The sequence below is a fragment of the Gouania willdenowi genome, chromosome 22 (assembly GCF_900634775.1).
Source record: "Gouania willdenowi chromosome 22, fGouWil2.1, whole genome shotgun sequence".
NCBI classification, from domain to species: Eukaryota; Metazoa; Chordata; class Actinopteri; order Blenniiformes; family Gobiesocidae; genus Gouania; species Gouania willdenowi.
Window position 1 is genome coordinate 14,234,467 of NC_041065.1, and position 25,466 is coordinate 14,259,932.

The 25,466-nt window shown below is 38.6% G+C and overlaps 2 protein-coding genes across 2 annotated transcripts in view; one reads left to right on the plus strand and one right to left on the minus strand.

The window, feature by feature from the left end:
* Nucleotides 1-1,206: 1,206 nt before the first annotated feature.
* Nucleotides 1,207-3,848, minus strand: marcksb (myristoylated alanine-rich protein kinase C substrate b). Its single transcript, XM_028437832.1, has 2 exons — nt 3,467-3,848; nt 1,207-2,523 (listed from the first exon to the last, which is right to left on the minus strand). The coding sequence occupies exons 1-2, from the start codon at nt 3,560-3,562 to the stop codon at nt 1,963-1,965; spliced, it is 657 nt and encodes a 218-aa protein (XP_028293633.1). The 5' UTR covers nt 3,563-3,848; the 3' UTR covers nt 1,207-1,962.
* A 6,374-nt stretch (nt 3,849-10,222) lies between these two features.
* fyna (FYN proto-oncogene, Src family tyrosine kinase a) overlaps nt 10,223-25,466 on the plus strand; it is a 31,615-nt gene continuing 16,371 nt past the window's right edge. The window contains exons 1-2 of the mRNA XM_028437558.1: nt 10,223-10,409; nt 23,486-23,742. Coding sequence (XP_028293359.1) covers nt 23,496-23,742 — 247 coding nt within the window. The 5' untranslated portion in view covers nt 10,223-10,409; nt 23,486-23,495. The remainder of the gene's footprint in view (nt 10,410-23,485; nt 23,743-25,466) is intronic.

Below are 25,466 nucleotides of genomic sequence, written 5' to 3' on the forward strand. Positions count from 1 at the left end.
TTTGATTCTTAGAGTTCGATGGTCTTGTAATGTCCTTTGTGTGTTTTGTAATATTTTTTGCTATGTTCTTCATTTCCTCTGACTTTTCATACGTTATATACGGTTTATCAGTACTTTGTTCAAAATGTCATGGTTAGAGATGGGTGATTTTATCAGACCACCTATATTAGCCATATAATGTGATATTGGTTGACACCGGCAACGGTTTTTTCGACCGTTATTGGGAAAAATCGATATGTAAAGTAGTTTAGACAAAATAAAAACCAATATGAAACGTTTTTCATTACTAAAATGGATTCTTATTTTTGCACAAATGTTTATTTGTGGAATACATCCAGTGGAACATAACATTAAAAGTAGTCATAACCTGTTATTTCTATTGTGAGTTATATATGACCTAAAAATAGGTTGATAGGGAGGCTTCTGTGTATATATTATCCCTTAATTCCAAAAATGAAATAGTGTTGGAAAAGGATGGCAAAACGCTAGTATCAAACATCCCTGTTCATGGAGTTATTATGCACCTATTGTGTAATTGTTTAAATTAAAGGAAAACGTTGTTGTGCCACAAAAAGACAAATGCTTGCAGCAGGTTTGCCATTATTATTTTTTTTTTAATCTAAAAACATCCAATTTGAAAGTTTTAAATAGTAACAACCTAAAGAGGGAATTTGCCCTGTTAAGGCAGCATTATGTAACCACTGTGGGTTTTTTTTGGTGCATTTTGATAATTTCATGGCACTTTTTTTTGTAATTTGATTGAATTTACCACTACCTTTTGAAAAAGGTTTTGAGTCCCACATAAGATATTTGGCAGAGAAAAATATTTACATTATTCAAGTTAATGTAAATTATCTTTAAAAAAAAAAAAAAAAAAAAAAAAAAAACATTTACTAGTACTTTTATATGCTGATGCAGACTTCAAAATAGGTAGTGACTCATCTCCCCCTCTTTTGTGAGATGGCTGATGTATTTACCTCAGTGCACCACATGAGGGTGCTATAGGGCATGAGAATCAACCTCCAAGTCTCAATATCACAGTGCTGCAGAACTGCATTGTGAATAAATGAGTATTGAGGACCAATTCACACATTGTTTTATTATTCAGCAGTTTGCGTTACATCTCATGGCATAGAAGGTGCGCGCCATTATATATATATGTATGTGTATGCTAAACTTAAGGTGTGCATTAACCAACAAAACTCATTTTTAGCTTAAAACATCTCCCAATTTTATTCAATCTTACAAATGGTGAAAAAACAAGAAAACTTCATTTACAATGGGTAATCTGTTAAAAACTTCAGTCATTTAGGTACATCTCAGTCATAAAACCAGTAATATCAAAGTCTATACAACGTGCATTACTACAGAGTTTGGAAATGGTAGAATCTAATGACAAGTGATGAGCACCTATTGTTGACAGATTACTAAATCTAGATTATTCAGGAATGGTTTTGTGTCCACGGGAGCATCGAAGAGTTGTAAACAACTGTGCACTGCAAAGACAACATTTAAGACTCAGATTAAGACTTTCCCTTTAAATATCACAATGTGTCGGATCTTGCAGACACAGCTTCAGCTGCTACATCCAATTGCCCAGCACCAAATACTTTGTGATTAAATATGTCAAATTCATCAACATATTGACACTCATGGATTCATGTAAAGAAACGAAGAAAACAAAAAAGAAAAGAAAAAATCCACTGACAGTCGCACATTCACACTCACCCATGTCACAATTGCAAGCACCAACGAGCAGTGAGGAAGCAGCACACACTCCACCACACCTCCTGTCCATCACTGCCAGGGACGCTGCCGTCATTATGGATGAGATGGTTGCAGAGTAGTAAACAAACAAAAAAACGATTTAAAGAAAAAAAATCCCTGGTTTTAGACAAGTCCTCGCATTCCTTCAGATGGGCTACATCATTCTCCTTCATTCTGGCGTCTGGTTCAGCAGGATTACTCAGTGGCAGCAGCGGCCTCTGGACTAGCTGCTGCCTCTGGCTCAGGTGAGGCTTCAGCGGCCTTCTCTTCTCCAGCTGCTGCTGCTGGTTCTTCTTCTTCTTCCGCCTTGGGCTCCTCAGCTGCCTCCTCCTTGGCTCCCTCCTCAGCAGGTTTGGCCTCCTCAGCAGCAGAAGCTTCTGTTGCTGCGTCTCCGTCGGCTGGAGCAGCAGCCTCAGCTGTTGCTGCCCCTTCCTCTGCAGCATCTTCAGATTCTTTCTTGGTTTTCTTGAAAGAGAAGCCGCTCAGCTTAAAGGAAGGCTTCTTAAAGGAGAAACGCTTTTTCTTCTGCTTGCCATCCTCGCTGGTGGAAGGAGTGCCTTCCTCCGCTTTGGCAGAGGCCTCCCCGTTTGTGGCGGCCGGCTCCTTCTCTCCATTAGCCTCCGCAGCCTCAGCTTTCTCACCATCTTCCTTTGGAGCCTCGTCAGTCGGAGTGCTGCCGTTCACATGCACATCGGATTTGTCGGCATCCTCTGCGGCAGGAGAGGCATCCCCGTTAGTCTTGGCGTGACCATTTTCCTATAAAATGCACACAAAAAATACAAACTAAAACATTTGCATTTTTTATACTTTAGAGAAATTGAGTGATTAATGTGCAGCAAGACACCATCCTGTAAAATGTAGGTCGTTTTGATAATGGATGACCTCAGGTTTTAGGAGTAACCAATGAGAAAACGAGTCTAAAACTGCACCAAACATCTGTTACTAGGAGAGTGACGACAGAGGCTTGTGGAGCGGACTGCAGTGACACCGACATCCAGCAGGGGGCACCCCACGTGGTGTCTGGCACGTCTGAAGAATTTAGGCTTTTGTTTTGTTTTCCCTTTTTTTTCCCTTTTAAAACCGACCAATGAACTCAACCAATGCGAGTTTATTCAACAAAAGACACGTATCCCCGCAAAACATCGATGTTTATTACATTTATAGTTTTGATGGAGGGGTTTTAAGGGGGGAATTGTGGGGTTATCCCCTAAAAACCTGGCAACAAAGGCGTGGTACCGCTTTTTAAAATGGCCATGCCTCCGCAACCCCCTTTCTGCACATTCCCATTTAAACTAACCGTAGAAACCTACTGTTTGCTTATAATATAATATATACCACCATGATGTGATAAATTCTTAAAGGATTTTGCAAATATGTACATATTTTAGGAGAAAATATTTAAATCATTTTTCCCAGTGCCACAAAAGACACATTGGCGTAAAGATGTGCATCTAAACCTACATTTTAAAAATAAATAAAGAAAAATCAGCTTAATGCGTATATATATATATATTTCCTTAAATATAATAGTCATTGTGGGAGGTTGAAACGTGTTCACTTTCTCTGAATGCCGGTGAGCGTGTGGATGCGCTACAGGGAACATGGAGCACGCCATTGACGCAACACATTGCTAAATTGGGACAAAAAAAAAAATCGGTGCAAGCGATAAAGTGTTGAGTCAGTGTGATGTTAAACATACCTGTCCGTTGGTTTTGGCTGCAACAGCCGCTCCTTCTGCCGGCTTTTCCACCGCGGCTTCGTCTTTCCCAGCGGTTTTGGAGATTTGTGCTCCCATGCTTTTGTTCCAACAAAGGAACCCACCCGATCAAATGAATGAACAAAGACCACAAGCGTCCTCCCCACACGGTCTCAAGCCAAACGCCGACACCTCACTCTTCCTGCTCGGAATTGGCTCGAATTCGAGGACGACCACAAAAGGACAAATGAGCGCTTGCAATAAATAGAGACAGAAAAGCGAATTCTTTCCAATTTTTCCTCGAGTGGAGTTTGTAAATGCAGAAATCGGCCCCGCCGCAAATGAGATGCGGAGTACAACGCCCTAGTCCGCTGATGAATGGACGCCGAGCCTATGACGACACGGCTCCTGCCTCTCCACCAATCACAGACGCCCAAGCCAATGAGTGGGAGGGGCATGGGTGAGGGGGGCACGGACAATAGAAGAAGCAAAACAACATGGCTCACAACTTGTTTTAATTCACATTGGTGCTCTGCACAAACTTCATTTTACATTTCATGTTAAGATTTAATCTCCACTGTGTGGGTTATTGAGTATTTCAATAAAATCTGTTACAAGGCGGTGCAATCAAAGAGGAACGACAGTAGAATGGACGATTTAGTAGACAATAGCTTTGACTTTTTTTCTTCTTCTTCTACTATTAGTAATGCTTCCCTTTTCTGCACCAATTTACTCTCTTTTCTCATGTAAGCAAGTTCCAATCACCATAAACTGTTGCTGAAATAATTGTTAGGGTACCAACATTTCAATAATTATTATTCCTTTAGTTATTTGGTTATTTGTTTCAGCAGCATATCAATTCTAATAACAATAATAATAATAATAACAATAATAGATTTAATTAATCATGCAATTTTCATTCCAAGGAATCTCAAAGTGCTACATTTAAAAACACAATCAAACTACACAAGATTTAACAACACTTGTGATTGTAAATTATTTTAAATAAATAACATAGTCAGTACATCTGCATCTGCTGAACCTTCTCCAGAATCGTCATCATTTGAAGATGAAGTTAATATATTGTGTGAAACGGATAAATGACGTGTTTGAGAATCCACCTTACAATTTCTGCCTCGATGAAACAATATGTAATGTTTTACATTAATGATTATCACAGATCAACTTAGAATTAGAAGAACAATCCTGGTCTTTCTGTGCCATTTCATTCTGCATCAACATCTTCATACTTCCAGCTATCGCTTCATGCTTTATTTCTTTAATCGCCCAGTGATTAATGGAATAAATGGATAAAAAAGTCATTTTATCATGTATATGATATATCATTTATATTTTCTTCCATATATTGTTTAAATATAATAAATGATGTGCAGGCAATTTTTAAAAACTGTATTTCTAATGAACTTTAAATGCTCTTTACCTGAAATTAGACTTTTTGCGATATATAGTTGTGACAAATATGGCATTGAATAGTTTCTGTCAATTAAAACAAACAAGCCTCAAAACAACAGTGAGTAGGAACCCCTGCTTTGAATAAAGACCATTCATCTAATCTAGTATTTAGTCACACTCCTAACATATGTCCCTCTCAGAAACAGACAGCCTCTGATCACCCTCGCTCGTCCCTTTTCTTGCATAATAGTGTCTAGTCTGTATGTTGCAGCAGGAGCATCCCAGTGACCCAGATATAATGGGACTTTATGGCTCTTTGCTGCTGACTGCCTCAGCAGCCTGCACTGTTCCAAAGCTACCACCAGCTACAAGTCTCTTTCTTCCATCCCTGAATGACTCTCATCTCTATGGTTACCAGTTTAAAATGGCTGCATGAAGGAGGCTGCTTTTTGCTGATGAGTGCCTCAGTCATGCTGGCTCACAGTGAAACATGCAGTTTGAGGATTAGGGTGACTTCTTTCATCCACCCTCCATTCACCAGGCTAACTAGGCCACAGTCATTGTTGTGATATTCTGATTACATGCAGAGCTGTGATTGTTATGGTGAGCGACCATGAATATGTAATTGTGGAGACAAAGCCTTGAGGTCACGCAATATGTTTATAGTTACTTTTTTTTTTTCTTTCTCTTTTATCTCTTGTAACAATGTTTGCTTTATTTGTTTGATTAAATGTGTTGTATTGTCAATACTGGAAAATCTACAACGTTTTTCATATATTTTTTTTATTAAATGACTGATCTTTGGGGCAGTTTTAATAGTTTTTATATATATGTTTAAAATATATATATGTTTAATACACAACTTCAGTGAAGGACAGTGGCAATGCTTGATTTTCAAAATAAGTGTTTAACACGGGGCATTTTTGAGAAAAGTTTCCCTTTTAAAGCATTGCTGTGATTTTTTTTGAATGAAAATTAATCCGATTGGAAAACAATGCAAATGACTGTGATTCCAAAGTGCCAGAGAAGTTCCTTCAGTTTGATAGTATCCATCCATCCATCTTCATACCCGCTTATTCCCATTTTATCAGGGTCGCGGGGAGTTTGATAGTAATTCATTGAATATCAATGTGTTTAATTTAATTAGGAACTGTATCAATACATATGAGAAAACTGAGAACTAATGTTATAATCCACCAACTATAACAACATAAGTGTTAATTCGTCTGTTTGCTGGTAGGATTTCAGACTTTAACAGAATGCATTCCTTTGCTGCACAGCAGCCACTAATGAGCCATTATATGAGTCAGGTGTGTTTAATGAGGCAGAGATATAAAAAAAAAAACATGTGACATCATTGTTGTGATTTGGAGCTGGGGTTAGAAACATTGATCTCAAAAGGAGAGGGTTGCCAGGAGACATGTGGTTTTCATAAATCATTTGACAGAAATAATGTTTGTTTGTTTTTTTTGTTTTGTTTATATTTTATTCATACACAAATGTAAGTTTAGGCCTAAATTAAAGCAATAAAAAAAACACTTTACAGTGTCTGTTAAGCAGCCAAATGAAGAGGTTTTGGTAAATTGAGATCAAATGTTATCAGCGTGATTCATAAAGTAGTTTATTTATGTATTTATTTAAATGTTGCTGTCATTTTTTTGTCTTTGGATGGAGCACTGACAGGAGGGGGTGGAGCTTTCCAACATTGCAGACTGCACCTCCATCCATCCATGCCTGCTCCTTATCAAGGTTGCAGGGGTCTGATGGTGCCTTTCTCCAGCTATAACAGGCCGGGTTGGACAGGGCGCCAGTCCATTCATCCCAGGGCAACACACACACACACACACACACACACACACATGGCTCCTGGACACTCCTTGAACCAATGGCCTTCTTGCTGTGAGGCAGTCCTCCAAATGACTTCTTCACCAGCGGACACCACCTTTAAGAGCCAGAGTTTAGGGTGAGGGGAAGAGATAGAGAGGGTTTAGGGTGAGGAAAGACAGAGAGTTAGAGCAGCATGGACGTCTTCAGTAACATGATGATTCTGCAGGATCATGGACAGGCTCTTATTGGCACCGTCAAGATCTTTCGAAGAGGTATTTTTCCTAAGAGACACTTTTTGCCACAAAGCCCAACATTCTTCCTGCTCTGCCAACAGCAAAACTATCTCCAATCCACAGCTCATGACTTCTGAGGCTTCATCCAAACCTAACTTGATCACAATCCCAAAGATCCAATTTTCCTCAACAATGGTCAGAAGCTGATAAGGGTGCTCAGCCTGACTCCTACACGATGGTGATTCAAGCTGTTTTTAAGAAGACCCCTCAAAACATTTGCTGGGCTGCATCCTCCCACTGCAGCCTCGGTCCAAACTCATTTTTCGTTGGTAAAAAGACTCTACAGGAGGACATTTTCAGTGGCAGCTTCACTGACAATGTCAAATCCAGAAAAGGATTCATGGCAGTCCCCAATGAAGATGGAGTTGTTAGAGAACCTCAATAGCTGCATATGACACATGCATGTGTAAGGTTTTAACCTTCTCACAGACGGCAAACACAACGTTTGGCAATTTAGTCATTGTCTTGTGCTTCAGCAAATATAAAATGTGTTTCATTTTTTTTTTATCACACTTATTATTCTCCAGATGCTCCAAGCATTGAGACAAGGTCTCACACTCATGGGAGTATAGATTAATTATAGTCTGTCCAATTGCTTTTTTAGAGTAGGTTCACTTGGACGTGCAGGTTTTGCTCTCATGCTTGGCTTTTGTATTTTCTGATGTGCCAGTGTTCCCGGAGGTGTCCATGGCAGCATTTCCTTAAATGTTCTTGCACCAATTCCTCGTCCATTTCCTGGTTGCTTTTTCCGAGACATCGGTGGCGGCGTTTCCGGCGGTTTTTGTGTTCGCTCCGATGGAGGACTTGAAAATGTTGGTGGCATCGTTTCCTGATGTGTCAATTGCAGCATTCCCAGAAATGTCTGTGGCGCTGTTTCCTTTTCCATTTCCTCAACTGTCAGTTGCACTTTTTCTTGCCATGTCCGTTCTAGTATTCCTGGAGGTGTCTGCAGCAGCTTTTCCGGAAATGTCCATGGCGCCATTTCCTCTTTCGTTTCCTCAAGTGGCAGTTGCAGCATTCCTGGAGGTGTCCGCGGCACCGTTTCCAGAAATGTTGTTGGCTGCTTTTTCTGAGGCATTAGTGACAGCCTTATCTGAGGCATCGGTGGAGCCATTTCCACAGGTCTTGGTGTTCGCTCTAGTGGAGAACTTGGAAATGCGAGTGGCAGCGTTTCCTCGTCCGTTCGTGTCAGTTGCACAGTTTTTTGCGGTGGTGAACTCTGCGCCAAAGACGACTGTGCCTCCATTAGCAATTGTACTGTAGCAGCTAGTTTCTCCAACTGTGCGGACAGCGACTGCAGCTGAATTCCCTTGACATCTTTGTACTTAGATATTAGATCCAACCCTACCAACCTAAGCCTAAGGCATGCCAGTGTATCCATGACCGATGTGCATGCGAGAGTCGCTATTGGGAACTTAAACCTACTCTTACCTGCTCTATCAGCAAAACATCCTGACACGTTGCCTAAATCGTGTTCATGCTAAGTCACTTTAGCATTTGGAAAGTTGGTTTTGAGTCCTAAATCATAGTCTGTTGATCTTCCCATACATTGCAGATATTCCTCTATGGCCAGAAAACTGAAGGTGATTTCACCCAATGGGTCAGGACGAAAAATAAGTCATGAAAAAATAATTAAAGTCCAATAAGTTTTTTTTTTTTATATATATATATATATATATATATATATATATATATATATATATATATATATATATATATATATATATATATTATCTTTCAAAGCAAATCCAAAGCAATTTTCTAAAATGTTCCAGATGTGAGGCATTAAAAAAAACAACAACAACAAAAACATGCCTTAAAATTATTGTTTGTTTGTTTGCAGTAGGGGGCTGTGCAGCTGTATGCCTGTTTTAAACTTTAGGCTCTACGTGTCATGAACACAAAAAAAAAAAAAAACATTTGCCATCCTTGCCCTGTTTTCAGCCACTCGAAGGACGAGAAACGCCCCTCTCCATATTGTTCTTTGTCATTGGAGGAAAGCGAGGTCCATCACTGATGTAGTCGGTGTGTTTCTGCATCAATAACAGCTGCGTTTAGAAACCCAGAGAGGAGACCGGAAGTTAGAGACTGATGCATCTCCAAAGTAAAATTTCATTTGAGACTCATATTTATACATATTAGTTGAGAATGAAGGATGAGTCGTCACAGTTTGATACAAAAACCAGAAATATTTTGCCTTCACAAAAGAAGCATCATTCGTTTTTCCACCACGGACGGAAATCAAATGTCAATTCAGGGACGCATGTTATTGGATCGTATGAGGAAAACAGGATTAGTTTGAGGAAATCGAAGGACAAACAGCTTTATTTTTCTTTCGTTCTTCAATTTTTGCACACATCTATCTAATCAGTCAATATATCAAATAATGTGTTAGGATTCCACCCCAAAGTTTATATCACCCATAAATAATTAATATATTGTTTCAAATGGAGATCACAAACTAAATTTGATTTACTATTTTAATGAATCAAAAACTTTCTCCACTGTCCACATTGACAACACATATTATTTATTTACCTTGAGGTCACAATCCCATGTGGGGTCGCCTGGAATTAAAATGTGGTTGAAATGTTTAGGAATTGATTAAAAATAAAATGTAAAAATACTGATAATTAAAACCACATTTTACAATTTCTTCACACTATTAATCATTGTCACACACAATCTCAAACAACTGTAATCTTTACTTTCACTTCCTCAAACATAAATCTAGTTCAAATGAAATGTCTCTAAACCTGGCTACGCTGTATTTGTAACGCAGTATCATAAAACGTGATGAAAAACGAATTCTGGAGGAAAAAATGTCTCAGGGGTTGCCAGAAATTTGTGGTATAAAAAAAAATGGGGTCACGTGACCAGAAAAAAAAGGTTGGGAACCACTACATTAGATGATAGTGGGCTTGGAATAACAATACAATACGATGTTTTGGCATAAAATAATCCATCAACTGCTGAATGGGAATGTGCAAAATAAATGGTCGAAGCTGATCAATATACTGATTATTGATCAACTGAGGGGGGGGGGGGATATATCTATCTATCTATCTATCTATCTATCTATCTATCTATCTATCTATCTATCTATCTATCTATCTATCTATCTATCTATCGTTTTACTGCTACGAGAGTTTTATTTTGAAAGGTCAAAACGGAACCCATTGTTGTTTTTAATGTGGGCTTGTTGCAAATCACCGTCGTCGTCATCCGTACACACAGCATCGGCGACAGGAGCTCCTGAATCGGCAGGGACGGACGGGTCTCCCGGTGCTCGTCTGCCTCCCTGCGCACACATAAAACCTGAGTTGGAGAACACACACACACACACACACCGGTGCACTTTCTCCACGAAGCCCCCTTTGGAAACTCCGATGGATTAGTCTGATTTTTCTGCGGTAAGAGCCCCTTTTTCTTTCCTCCTGCGTTGAATTTCAATCGCTGCACCCGCCTTGTCGCCTGTTTTTGCGCCGTGAACTGCGAGATGAATCCACCTCCAGAGAGATGGAGGAAGGTGATCAATTAAACACATTGAATCAAAGCCGTTTGTGGGAGACCCGTTCATCTAATCAACAGATTAGTTTGGCCCCTGGGGCCGCAGAGGAGAGAGACCCCGGGCTGACGGCGGCTGTTTGTCCGCGTGATGTTTTGCAATGCTGTGATTCTACAGAGGGGGCTCCGGTGTTGCAGCAGAGGATGGATGCGCTGCAGAGCAGGGCTGACCGCTGAGGCCACACGCACACGCACACGCACAACACAGGCCACAGTAGCCTGCTGACAGCTCCTCACTGATTTACCCTTAACGTTAACATATGCTTTGGGCTAATTGTGCTGTTGCATATCCAATCAGGGACAGGATGCTTTATCTGATGAGCTCATCCATTCATCCATCCATCCATCCATCTTGTATGCTGGGTGTGTTGTTTCTAACCTCTGCTGCTTTCCATGTGAGCAGATAAGTTGGACATATTGGCAGCCTAGTGTTTCCTGGAGCAGCTGCACGGCTCACTGCACAATGGCTCTGGGTGACATGGAGTCACTGAGAAGGGAGCACATGCATACAACCCTCAGGCCCTTCACGCACAAGAACATCACTTCTGTGTATCAGACATGCTCACACACAAGCAACATCATCATCATTGAGTGTGTTTTCCTGATAACGATCAAATAATTGTTTCGGTTGAGCAAGACGACAACATATAGTTGAGTTGGTGACAGAAGTTGCACTATTTTAAGTATTCATCCATCCTCCGTCCTGCCTCTACACACTTCAGGTACGGGTTAAGAAGTACCTGTACGTACTTTGGGTCAGTGCACAGGTCCAGATACACACAGAAAAACATGTAAAGGAAGAAAAGGCCGACCGATTGATTGTTGTGGGACGATTGTAGCTATTACCACTTATTTGACATCAATCAATAGCCTAACAGTGAGTTATTAGGGATGGGACGATTTACGACACCAGGCCAACCATAACCCTAAGACCAAAAACATGCAGTATATTTGACTAACTTGTACTTGCACATTTATTAGGGATGTCCTGATACAACTTTTTCACTTCCGATACGATGCCGATATTGCAGCCTTGCATATTGACCGATACAAATATCAATACGATATCAGCACAAATCATACATACTTTTATTACTTATTTTGGAGTGTGGAATGTTAGAAAAGGCTTGATCAAGTGATGTCACTCAAACAGAAAACAATAGTCAACAACAGTGGGTATGAGAAAAACTGACCCATTTATTATGAACCAATTGGTTACATACATTTTAATCTTCAACACAATATCTACAGTATTCTACAATTGAATAAATATAGATGCATAAAATCTTATATTTGTTTTCTGGCTGATATCGGACAGACATCCGACATCAATATCGGATCGATACACCCCTAATATTTATCTAGATGTAACTCAAGTGAATATAATAAAAATTGAATAAACAACAAAATAGGACCTATTTTTCCGATATGAAGAAAACTCCAAAACAAAAACTGACTATTTACTATATACCACTGAATATATATATATATATATCTTGTGATAATTTAATATCGTAATATCTGGTTGCATGATATATTGTCCCACTCTTAAAAGTTATGTATTAGTGTGGCTGTGGCTTTAAGCATTATAATCTTGCCACCTTTGTATCAGCAGTAATGATTAGAAAAATGACAACACTGGGAGAAGTGCACCAGTTCATTATTTACAGTTACATCATGCCTTTTTTTGATTTTCCCATGTTTACTGTCAGCGATTTGAGCAACTTCATTTTTTACATTATGTTCTGGAAATACAGTTTGCACAAGTTTGTTTTTTTCTTATTTATCAGTGGCTTTACAGTCTCAATGTTGACAGTGTTACTAATTAAAGTCCCTTATTTTAGCTCAGTAGCTTTTTGCTTCTTTGTCTTGAATCATATTTTGTGTATTTTAAGAGTTTGTGTTCATGTACAGTATCTAATCTGTGCATATCTATGTTTTTACCTCATACAGTATATTGGCTGATTTATCAGCTTTTTAAAGCCCCAAATATCTGTTTGGGCATTGGCCCCAAACTGTCTCTGTCAAATGTTATTCCCTTATGGTCCATGTAGAATAGCCCATGTGACACTATTCATGTTTACTGTAACCTTTTGATGCACATCATACAATGATTTCTAAGCACAGCAAAACCACTGATTATAAAGAAACTAATATTCAACTCCCTCTAGGGATGAGTTTAAGAAAAAAGATTTAAATCGAATTTCTATTAGGGATGTAGGGAAGGGAGTTAAAAATCGATTCATAGGTATCACGGTTCATATCGATACTCTGAAAATTGAATCGCAGTACTTTTTTAAACAGCAGAGGGCGCTTTATATTTATCCTTCTCTTGTCCAGAAGTGTAGGCGGCGGGCGGAATCACCTACTACTCTTAAACATGTTCATAAATGATTCATTACCCCTTTAGCACCGAAAGAATATCTGTAATATTACGTGAATATCTGTAAAAGTCACGTTTTTCTATTAGCTCTGTCTCCTAGTGCATAGCATCTCTTCTTCACTGCATGAATATCTGCATGCCAACCGACAACTGGGTTAAAAGCGCCCTCTGCTGGTCCAAACAAATATATGACGTAAATACAGTGCAATGACTGGTTTTTATTTAAAGTCAAATTGTTAAGGCACAAAATACATTTTCAGTTGCACTTTTAAAAAGAAAAAGAACTATTATGCAGTTTTGCATTGTTTACTATAGAACCAGAATTTAAATTAATAGGCTTCTAAATTTGAATTATTCTTTTATTTATTTCATTCAAGATTTATTTTTAGTTAAATTGCATTGTTTTGAATAGTTTATCAAGGGATTCTTTTGACAATGAAAAATAAAAGGAAAATAGTACAGTATCTTCTAATTTGTTTCCCCAAAAAAATAAAGGAATAATTTTCAGTCATCATTTATCTACAGTCCCATTTTGTAAAATAAATCATAAGAGAATCGTATCGGGAGTTGAGTAAATCGTTACATCCCTATTTTCCATCGATTGGGCCCATATTGATTCATAAAAGTTTTAAATCGATCATTTATTATGTCTTTTCTACCATGTGTAATGGCAGGGCTGTGGGCTCAATCTTTACTGAAAATCAAATGGAATACAATAGTGAATGAAATCGGATCCTTGTGAATTGAATCAAATCTATTTGGGGAAATCTGAATCCCTTACCCAGCTCTAACCCCCTTATTTTACAATTAGTTAATGCTATAATGGTGTAAATCCTTACACATGTCACGTCTGACCAAACTGTCACTACAGTCTTGTCCTCTTTCTTATTTTGTTTCTGCTCAGTGACGACTTTTAACATTTCCTCAAAGTTTCAGTTCCGTCTTCTCCAGACATGACAATGTGCAATTTGTGGTTCATCCCTTGGTTTTCAGTTTCCATCAAATCCAATGTGATATAGGTCAACCACCAGCTTTCCAGCTTCCATTGCGAGAGATTGACCACAGTATTATTTTTTTTTTCCTACTGGATTTTCACACACACCATTGCAGTCCGTTGGCACAAGATTAGGAAAGTATATCATCTCAAACCTGGAATTCAGATTTTTCAGGCTGGAAAAAGAAGATGAATAATCTCTTCTTTGGGGAGGAAAAAAAAAACCAGTTGTTTACTGTCTTGAGACTCTTTTCGTGTATTCATGTGCATTTATTTAACAATGGTTGCAGTCATGTAACGTGACGCTACATACTCGCGTGTGAACGCCGTGGTCCTGCAAACATGTTTAGGATTAAACCCACACGTCACGTACATACTGTATGAAGCTCAGCTGTGAGTTTTACAACAAGCCCTGCTCATTCAGTGCACGAAGAATGCTTGGAGAGCTTTAACACAGATTGTCATTGTGCACATAATCCTGTTGCACAGTGAAATGTTTCTATTGTCTTCTTGTTGATTCACTGAATGAACTCGGTTGTCCGACTCAAGCAAATGTTGTAACTATTCAGAGAATGGCAGACACAAGTAGGAGACTGTGTCCTGCAAACATAGCAGTGGGTTTCATCTACTAGTTCATATTGGGGCTCCAGTGAAAAGCGTCTTCTTTTTGTTGCTGTTTGAATGAACAGAATGTGAGATTTAGGTGATAAACAAGGTCACTGTGAGTGGGATGTCAGTGGGAGGAGTGTGGGTTGACTGGCCTTGTTTTGTGCCATGTCAATGATCTTAGTGTAAACGGACTCCAGTCATTCATGAAGACTGGGCAAAGTTGTTGAACACAGATCTCTTCATATCTGACATGTTTCGGGGGCCACTCACCTGTCTGTGTACTGGATTATAAACTATGCTGCACACACCAAACACATATTTGTGCTCATAGCCCTGTACTACAAATACTGACGCCCATTTATCGATGTAACATTGTAAAATAGTTTACATTATTTTAAAATGATGAGTACACCCACTTAGGGATAGACCGATATGGATTTTTTTAGGGCCGATACCGATTTATTTATTTATTTTTTCTATCAACGTTAGCCAATGACCGATACGGACTGACGATTTTCTTCAGCCGATGTTTGGAGCCGATACTACTATTGCTCCCTTAATTTACATCATAAAAATTACACAATGATGATAACAAATGGTACGAGTCTCAATTTCTGCTCTGTAAATAAAGCGGATTGGGGAACGCAGCAGCCTGCATCGGCCAATGCCGATATTAGAGGTCGACCAATATGGACTTTTTTCAATATCAGCCATCGGCTGATTTTTATTTTTTATTTAGCACTTTAGAGTAGCCATTAAAGGAAAAAATAACATAAAAAACATCCATTCGGGTTTATGAATATACAACAAAAAAAGTAATAATAATAATAGCATGTGCATGGGAGAGGTAGAAGCCAATAGGCTTACAAATAAAAAGCCGATATAATAGGATATGGATATAATAATATAATAGTGCCTGATCAAATATCCTTATCCTATTATATCCTTAATAGGATAAAGATATTGGTTTTGTATGGGTATGTTTACTGTACAGTTCAATAAATGTTAAGAGTTCTATTGGTGTATTTGATTTAATTTGTAATATATACATTTATATCATATAACTGTTTCATAATCAATGTGCTTTTAAAAAAAAAAAAAAAAAAAAAAAGTATTGGCCATCGGCTGAATTAAAAAAATAAATAAATAAATTAATATCTGCATCGGCCTTTGAAAATCCCATATCGGTCGACCTCTAGCCGATACACTTAAAAAACGCAAAAATCGTCCGATAACAACGGCCGGTCGATGTCTCGGTCTATCTTTACACCTACTTAATAACCATTTTACCAGGAACTACATGTTACTGATGTGCCACCAACTATTGGTAACTGCTACCATTTCTCCTTCAGACATTAGCACGAGAATCACAGATTTAACTCTCTGAAACAAGAATGGCAATTTGACACGGAGTACCTATTTTGGCAGAATTATCATACGTTTTCATCATATTTTCCCATTAAATTATTGCTTAATTGTGAACAGACGTGATCAAACCCCCTGATTTTGGGATGATTAGTACGCCAGGAGTTGCATCATATTAGGGAAGGCTTATTAAGTGAATTTGAAGTGTCTCATATTCCATTTTTTTTTCAGCAAAAGTAACTTTCTGCTTTTTCTTTTATTATTATTATTATTATTATTATTACTTAATTTAAAACATGATTTCTTGTGTTTCTTTGTCAGACAAGAATGACAGTGATTTACTTGCAACATTTTTGTTTCTCATTTGTACCGAGTATTCCATCTGAGATGACCTCACTCGGTGAGACAGTTAATTTTGGCCTGATTTAGATCTGTCCCTCTAAGTCCCAGAAATGTGTTGGGTAGTGACTTTTTTGGGGGAAAACACAAGAAATTAGGGCGATTTTGCCTAAAAAGAAAAATTCGAGTTTCGATTCGATTTTTTATTTATTTATTTTTTGTTTCAATGCACTTCAAAATGACTGCATATATCAGATATATTGTCATAAGTGTCAAGAGTTAAAATGCATAGAACAATCCCGAAATAAAAGGTAAATGAGGCTCTGTCATTCAACAATTTCAAGCTTTAACCCAGGTTTAAGCAACAGCAACTTTACAGTAGATTAATTATTATCTGATTAAGAAATCAGATAATTACATGTTTTATAACATAACATTACAATTAAAAAAATAATAAACTCTTCACTTAGCATCTCAGCATCCTGTGCATAAAACATTAAACATGCCTGTGGCACACATATAGCCTACTCTAAGGGTAAACACATGTAAACAAAGCGGGGGCTGGCTGACATCGTGTTACGGTAACCCACAAGGACGGAACGCAAAAAAGTCAGAAAAAACTGTTTTGTTTTGTTTTTTTTAACTCAAATTTTATCGACAAAATTTGATAAATGGATTAAATTGATTTTTTTGCCCAGCCCTATAGGAAATCGACGTAAGAATGAAGTAAAATCACTTATGTATCCGCCTATGGGACTCCACATCCCACAATGCAATCCGCAGAACTTTTCAGTTTACAGCTGCAATTTTAACCTTTGACATCTTTTTTTTTTTTTTTTCTGGAGCAAATGATCTTGGATTTATTGACCTACACTTAGTCTTGATCTGATTAAAAAGATGATCGTCTCCAGCAGCTTTAACATTGGACTCTCCTCCATGAGATCTTCTTCATCACACAGTCGAGCTTTTCTTTAAAACAAGCTGCACTTTTGCTTCTGAAAATAGCCTAATGAGTGTTCTGGCTGAGACTGAGACGGTCACACGATACCCAGCCTGCACCACGAGAAAAAAGAAGCCTGGCAGGCTGCAATGCCATCGTTTGTTTTTACGTGTGTGTGGGGGGGGGTGGGGGGGGGGGGGTTTAGGTTGTGCCTGAGGTCAGAAGCTGAGTGGAGTAACATTTGTCTGAGTGCCTCGCTGAAATACAGGGAGAGAAACAAAACTCACCTAAAATCACTAAACTGTGATCTCCCTTGACATCTTAATATGACACATAGTGTTGACTCATGCGTGTAATTGAATATCAGAGTTGTTCCCTCTCAGATCTGGAAGCATAATGATGACGACTTGTGAAACCTCACAATATGACGGTGAGCAATTAACATTTGCCCTTTGCTACCGTCGGATCTGTCCGATAAATCTAACCCAATGAGGTGCAGTGATATAGAACCTATGGTGGTCAGGAAAAAACCGAGAGAAACACTGTATGGTTCAGTGTTACTGTGTAGATGCAACTGATGATATCAATGAGGCCTCCGGTTTTCCATGATCGTGGAAAACAGACGGAAAAAATTAAATTAGCTTTCCAAAATGGAAAAATCTTTTATTTCTCTTTATTTAAAACAGGTGTAAACTGTGTTTACCTCCGTATTGAGATTATAACCATAACCCTGACATATTTCAATAATCAAATAAAACACGTGTCCGTTGACTTTGAAAACAAAAATAATATTATATAATGTATTTTATTTTTTTATTTTTTTTACCTTTGTTTAACCAGGAAAGTATTTTCCACTGCAGGAGACATTGTAACTGCACAAAGAAGTGTACTGAAACCTGGGCATGTTGACCAGCTTGTGTTTTTTCAAAAAAATCTAAAAAGAAAGTACTAACTTTCTGCATTTATTTGTTGTTCTGGGCATATACCTCAGTTATGTTGGACCAAAGTCAAAGTTGGTTTAAAAGCCACAGGCAGATTGTATGTTATTTTTTTATTTTAAGTTGTTGGCATATGGCATGTTAAAGCCAATGTTTTGAGTGTAAAATATGCCAATAAAATGTATTTCACACATAATGTTCTCATGAAGGTGTACACATTTACAGATTAGTTGTTTCTTAAGTCATATATTTAAAAAAAATTGCAATAAATGCCTTATACTTTAATATCGGGATATATCGTATCGTATCGCTACCTATGTATCGGGATACGAATCGTATATCTAGATGCCAGGCAATACACACCCCTACTGCCTTACATTCTGAAATGGCACTGATACACAGACAGGTTTAACTAATGGTGTATTAGTTCAACTGGTGGTCATTTTACCTGGTGGCACGTCACGGCAGAAGCATCTACAATCACACGGCTATGCTGGGTTTCGTGCAAAACAGGAGGGTGATTTTGGCTAACGAAAGCATGTAAAATTGATAACAGTAGTTGACACTATTAACCCTATTTAGCAGGTTTGGTATGATTTCAGGAAGTTTAATAGCCAGTACATGGGGAAAGATGATAGAACGGAACAGAAAAAGTGTAACGTGCTGCAAAAATGGGTATCCTGAAAAGGAATTCTGGACATTTAATAAAACATTAAGTTTAACATCATAAAGTAACTTCACAAAGACTTTCTTCTGATGGTACTAGGGATGCACCGAATATTTGGTGGCCGAATATTGCAAAAAAAAGCCGCCTTCGGTTTAGTGAGTTAAAAGCAAGGCCGAATAGTAGCGTATGACGCAATCAAACAACGTGCAGTGATTTTGAGTCAGAAAAGTGTGTGCGAGTTGCTGCAGCAGCTCCTTCTTTCCGCACACAAATACAACCAGACTCTCTCCTTTCCGCACACAAACACAACCAGACTCTCTCCTTTCCGCACACAAACACAACCAGACTCTCTCCTTTCCGCTTACCGCTCTCCGTCATCCGTCACCGAGCCCGTTGTTAGCGCTGTGAGCCACAAATCCGTAAACATCCCCATCGTTTCCTCCTCAGTTCACAAGCGATGTCTGGTGTCGCTGCCTAGCTGGTGTAGCATTAGCACGGAGTGCTAACAGCTGATGTGTGTGAGCAATGGGTCCGTGGCTCCAAGCAGTGACTCCCAACACGATCGGCAGCAGAAAAAGTAGTGCAGTTTGGGCGTCCAGTAGTGCAGTTTGCATTTACTTATATGGCAATAAAGTATAATATATATTCTATATTAAACCGCAGTGTTTGTTTTAGCTGTTAGATAGTTGGAGAGGGAGGAGCTCACATTCTAGGAGGCGTGTTGGGTGACGTCACCTGCCAATGTGGGCAAAGTCCAACTCGCCTCGCTCTGAATGAGGCTAAAGGAATGTATATCACTGTATCAAAACTATTATAAAGTGATTTTTTTTATTTCATTTATTATACCTCCCCTTTAATGCACTTTAGTTTTTTTTTTAGAATGCATGTTTTGTTTTATTTGAAGTCCTAATATGAATGAAAAACTTTGTTGTGCTTTTTTTGAAAAGCAAAGGCTACTGGAATATCTAAAAAATGTCAGAATATTCAATAAACATTTACTTTCTTTAAAAAAACATGTTTAAAAATGTATTCTAGGCTATTTATGCACTATTTAATAAAAATAGTGAAAAGCTTAATGATATTTGGTATTCAGCCAAGCGTTTTCATTTTATTCAGCTTCGGCCTCAAATTTTCATTTCGGTGCATCACTAGATGGTACTTTACTAAAGGCCTACAGTTTAGTTTCACTGGCAGATTTACTTCTTACAAGCCAATAAAAGTGCTCATGTGTTTGTTTGTTTTCACTTGTACCAAACTGCAGTAGAAACGAAAGACAAACCAACTCGCTCCTCATGCAGACCTTGTTCTGAAAAATGACTTGGTACTTTTTCTGTTTTTTTTGACACCCACAGCCATGAGTCACATCGCATGTTCAGCAGAGTTTCAGAAGAAGATTTTGTGGTCACATTATTAAACTGTAAAAGCAATAGAAATGGCCCATCTCCGTGCAGCAGAATGAGCAGATATGCTAAAGCTAAAGTAGTTCCAGGCCTTTTTACTTGAAGTGCAATGAGGTTTTTATAATCCCTGCAGGCATCATGGTGACATGAGCTCTCCCCTCATTTACTGGGATTCCTTCAGGAGTGGAAGCACGGCTATTTCAATCACTGCAATCCATCAGATAACAAGCTTGACTTGATTTATTCCTCTCAGGTCACATTTTTTTGTTCCTGCTTTAAAGGTGTTGAGATTTTTCAGCATTATTCTCTGCATTAACTGATAGGGGTGTCCCGATCCGATATTGATATCGGATATTGGTCCGATATCTGCCAGAAAACAAATATCGGATTTTATTGTACTGCATCTAAAATCTCAGATATATATTATATTATATTTATTCAATTGTAGAATACTGTAGATATTTGTGACGAACCCCGCCACAATATTATGTTGAAGGTTAAAATGTATGATCCATTTATCATTAACCAATTGGTTACAGTTTTTCTCATCCCTACTGTTGCTGACTATTGTTTTCTGTTTGAGTAACATCACATGATCAAGCCTTTTCTATCATTCCACACAACAAAATAAGTAATAAAAAAGTATGTATGATTCCTGCTGTTATTGTAGGGATGGGCAAAAAATCAATCATTTAAAAATAAATAAATGTATATTTCACGCTGATATTGGATTAATATTGGTATCGGCTGATACGCAAGACTGCAATATCGGTATCATATCGGAAATGAAAAAGTTGTATCGGGACATCCCTATGTGCCACAGGCACGTAAAAAAAATTATTCGCACTATGCTGAGATGCTAAGGCAAGAGTTTATTATTGTTTTTTAATTGTAATGTTATATGTTCTATATAGTTATCTGATTTTTTAATCAGAAAATTGAAGCTACTGTGAAGGCGCTGTTGCACTTTTGCTTAAACCTGTGTTAAAGCTTGAAATTGTTAAATGACAGAATCATTTACTTTTTATTTTGGGATTGTTCTATGCATTTTAACTCTTGAGGACAATCACAGCAATAAAGTTGCACTTTTGACAACATATCTGATGTCTACAGTCATTTTTAAGTGCGTAAAAAATAATAATCGAAACTCGAATTTGTCTTTAAAAAATCAGAGATTTTTTTTTTAGGCAAAATCGCCCAGCCCTATGATATCGTATTGGATCGATATCAGTATCAACCAGTTCTCAAGGCTGCAATATTGGTATCATTTTGGAAGTGAAAAAGTTGTATTGGGACATCGCTATTTACTGAATCTTTCTTGGCTTTATGATGTTTTGAGGTTCAGACATCACAGATAACACACCCATCAGTGCACTGACACAGGCTGACCACGGAAACTGTAATTATCATGGAAGGAAAAAATCAATTATGATGTGTAATGATCACTATAGCTTTTCACATCCAAGGTCATGAGATGATGTAATAATAATCACAGGGCTCTCAGACACTCAGGAACATGGAGTCACTGTATATTTGACAGTATGTCAACCTTAGTCTCGTAACTTCTTCCGCACTGTTACCATGGTACCAGACACCATTAACGACCTTTTTTAAAAAAGCATTCAATAGACAGAATATGCCACCTTTAGCTTGGTGACATCGGTTATCAGACTAGATGCTGATCCAGGTCTCGTATCAGCAGTAGCAGGAAGTTGAATATGGTGACTCTGAATGTATAGCATTTTTAATTTTTTTAATGATGGCGTCTTAAAGGACTTGAAAACATATTTAGGCTTTTTAATTAGAACAGTATAAATAGTATTTGGGCTGTTTTGCTGTCTTTGTATTTCCAATCACCTCTAGAGTTGGACACACTTTTGTGTCTTTTCCTTTCTCGCATCGGGTGACTCTTTCCATTTGTGGTAAACACTTCAAACGATCCGACACACACGACTTTTCCCCTCACCAGCAGCGTATACTGTTTAACTTGGCTGCTCAATGTTGCCGGGCTTGCAGCAATGTGCAGCAAGTGACACATCTGTTTGTTTTTTTCTCGTGCAGGCATTTTTGGTTTCCTGGCCAATAAATGTAAAACAGGCCTGAAGAAGTTTGCTCTCATACAGTACTTTGTAGATTTACTCAAACCGTTCCGTTCTGGCCCTTCATAACGCTCCACAAATGTTATTTGAGGACACTTTAAAGCGCATACATAATTGTTTTCAAATACACTCTTGCTTTCTGCGTGTGTTACATCTGATGGAAATTAGGCAATATTTTTAAATGTGTGTCTCACTCAAAGATCAAGAGTGTCCTTCGTCTCCAGTTTGCTGGACCAGGCCTTTGCCCTCAGCTCCACCTCTCTTCATTTTCTGTCGCCATAAACAAGTGTGTTTCCAATTATCCATCTCTGAAGTCAGTTGGCTGCCGGGGTTGATGAAAGACACTGCATCCGTCGGCGGCCTCTGCAACGCCACGTTGAACTGGTTTTCATGAGTTTCCAGGGCTTAAAAAGGGGGGCACGGTGATCCAAAATGTTCATTAGTCTAACTGGGTCTGCAAGATGGTTTCGCTCCCTTTTAATTGACACTTCATTACATAAACTGGTTTAGTTTCGCCGCAGCTAGGCCACGTTCTCGTGCAGACCCCCTCGTGAGACTCAGAATAGTAGCAAGGAAGCGTTTACTACAGTGTGACAGATTTGTCTGAGTCTGACAATACAACGCTGTGTAACAAAGGAATGTCTATCTTCTGTTGTGAGTGTATCTACATGTGATACAGGACTGTGACCTCTGAACATCTTCACACACAGTTGATCATTATAAGAAATGAAGGACTAGCGATCAACGTCTCCCTAAAACACAAGTGAAAGTGAAGTGCGTGCATGCTTGTAAATGCAGTAGCTTGGTGTAAATTCTTCTCACACGTGTGCTCACACTCATGCTGGAAAGTAAACCATAAAAAGTCCACGACTCCACGTCTTAATACGTTCTGGGGGGGTTTTCTCTCTCTGAAGTGTTTCTCATTAAATTTGCTACATAAATACAGTGATTCCAACAACACACTCCCTTTATGTTCCTTATGGTTTGATTAATAACGGAGTTGTAATATCATGTTTAATTTCAACTAATTGGAAGATTTTTTTTTTTTTTTTCAGTAGAATGTCTCTGATTCTCAGAGGAACCTGAAAATAATGAAGCACTAAATCCCAATCTCCCCAACGGAGGCAGGTTTAGAGTTATAACTTTGACGTCTGTACTAACCATGTTTAATTCTCTCTCCTCCCACAGAGAGTAGAGAATGGGCTGTGTCCAATGTAAGGATAAAGAAGCAACAAAACTCACTGATGACCGGGAAACCAGCCTTTCACACAACTCTGGGTATCGCTATGGGTCCGACCCCACGCCGCAGCACTACCCCAGCTTCGGGGTCACCACCATTCCCAACTACAACAACTTCCATGGCGCCGCGTCGCAGGGAGTGACTGTGTTCGGAGGGGTGCACACGTCCTCGCAGTCTGGAACGCTGCGGTCCCGAGGAGGCACAGGTTAGACTAGTTTTCTGGTTCCACACTTGACAGATTTGCTAGAAAAAAAAATAAATAAAATGGTGCAAGAAGTTCCTCAGCTCTGTGTTCCCATTTAATAACTTACAAACTGTTTCGTGTCTTTCCCTTTTTCTCGTGTGAAAATCTAAACGCTGACTTTTTTTTTTTTTTTTGACAAAGCTGTTTTTCATTTGGTTATAAGTGAAGAAATAGTCTATGATAAAATAAAATGAAAATGGTTTTCTTCTTTTGTCTGAAGTTAGATGGAATGCGTGTCACTGCTGTACTGTTTTCTTAAAGTGTGGTATGTGGACCTCCAGTGGTTAAGTGCCCCCTGCTGGTCAGTGAGGTCACAAAGCAACTTCCTGTAACATGAAACAGCTGTTTTTACCCTAGTCTTGGCTAATATAGAATATTAAGACTCCTTTAACTCTTTTGAATTGAGAGATTGGCAACTATTAACACAGCTGGGCCACGATTTTGTGATTATCCGATTTAGAGCCACATTATCAACATTTGTCAGCATATAGAATAACGACCAATCTGGGCATTAACACAGGAAAGAACAAAGGGTTTGCCTTTGTTGTCGTTTTGTGTGGGTTTGTGAGATTTTCTTTTTCATTATTTTCTTTTATTTGAGTCCTTTTATCATTTTGTGTATTTTTGTGTCATTTTCTGATTTTTTGTTGTCGATTTTGTTGTCGATTGTTGTCAATTTACGCGTTTTTGTAGTAATTCTCTGTCATTTTTGTTGTTTTGTTGATATCATTTTGTGTCTTAATTGTCATTTTCTGTATGTTTGGAATATTGTGTGTTTTTGTTGACTTTTTGCTCATTTTGCTGTCATTTTGAGTGTTTTTGAAGTCACCGTGCATTACGTTTGATTTCAAATATCTTTTATTTTCTTGAATTCCAATTTTTGAGTGATTTTTTTTTTTTTTTAATTATTAGTATTATTTTGGTGGGGGGATTCAAAATTTTGCCAAGGTCAACTGGTGGCTCCTGGAGCACCAGTTGCCTGAGTTTTGAACTGGTTTCAGTTTTCTACCCTCTGAGAAAAGCAAAAATGTGATTTTTTTTTTTACCATCCGACTGGCACACTTGTTGTTTTTTCAAGGTCTGGCGCATTAATATTGTGTCACTTTGACAAATGAGCGTGTTCCCAAAGTCCTCATTCTGTGCGTTTCTGGTACGCACACACTGACCTCATTTGTTGCTGCTGTTCTCTGAGCCACATCTGACGAGCAGAGGCTCGACACGGCGCTGATCCGCGCTCGCGCTGTGGAGGAGCGGCTTTTACGGACTCTCTCCCATGATTTTTAACACAAAGACAGCGTGTGCTGCATAGATTACTGCTGTCTTTTGCCTTTTGATGTCGGCTGTTTTGAGACTGTATCTCTGAAGGTACGACCCAGCACAAAAAAAATGCGACTCTGCGGAGTCAGCACCAGCAGCTTGTATGAATAAGAGATGACTCCAGGAGAGAAGAGTAAAGGAGCATTCGTGTCTGAGAAAATGGAAATGAGGACTTGAATAAAGACGAGTTTGAGTGAAGATCAACTGAGAAAAAAAGTGGGGAAGAAACCTCAGATGAACTGGAGCGCATCAGGCTCTGAGTCGTTGTTTTGACACGAGGTTCAGAGAGCATAGCATTAACTGATGGGTTTGAGGTCACATGACAGTATATCTTCTGCTTTTTGGTTTTCATTTGTAGATTCACAGAG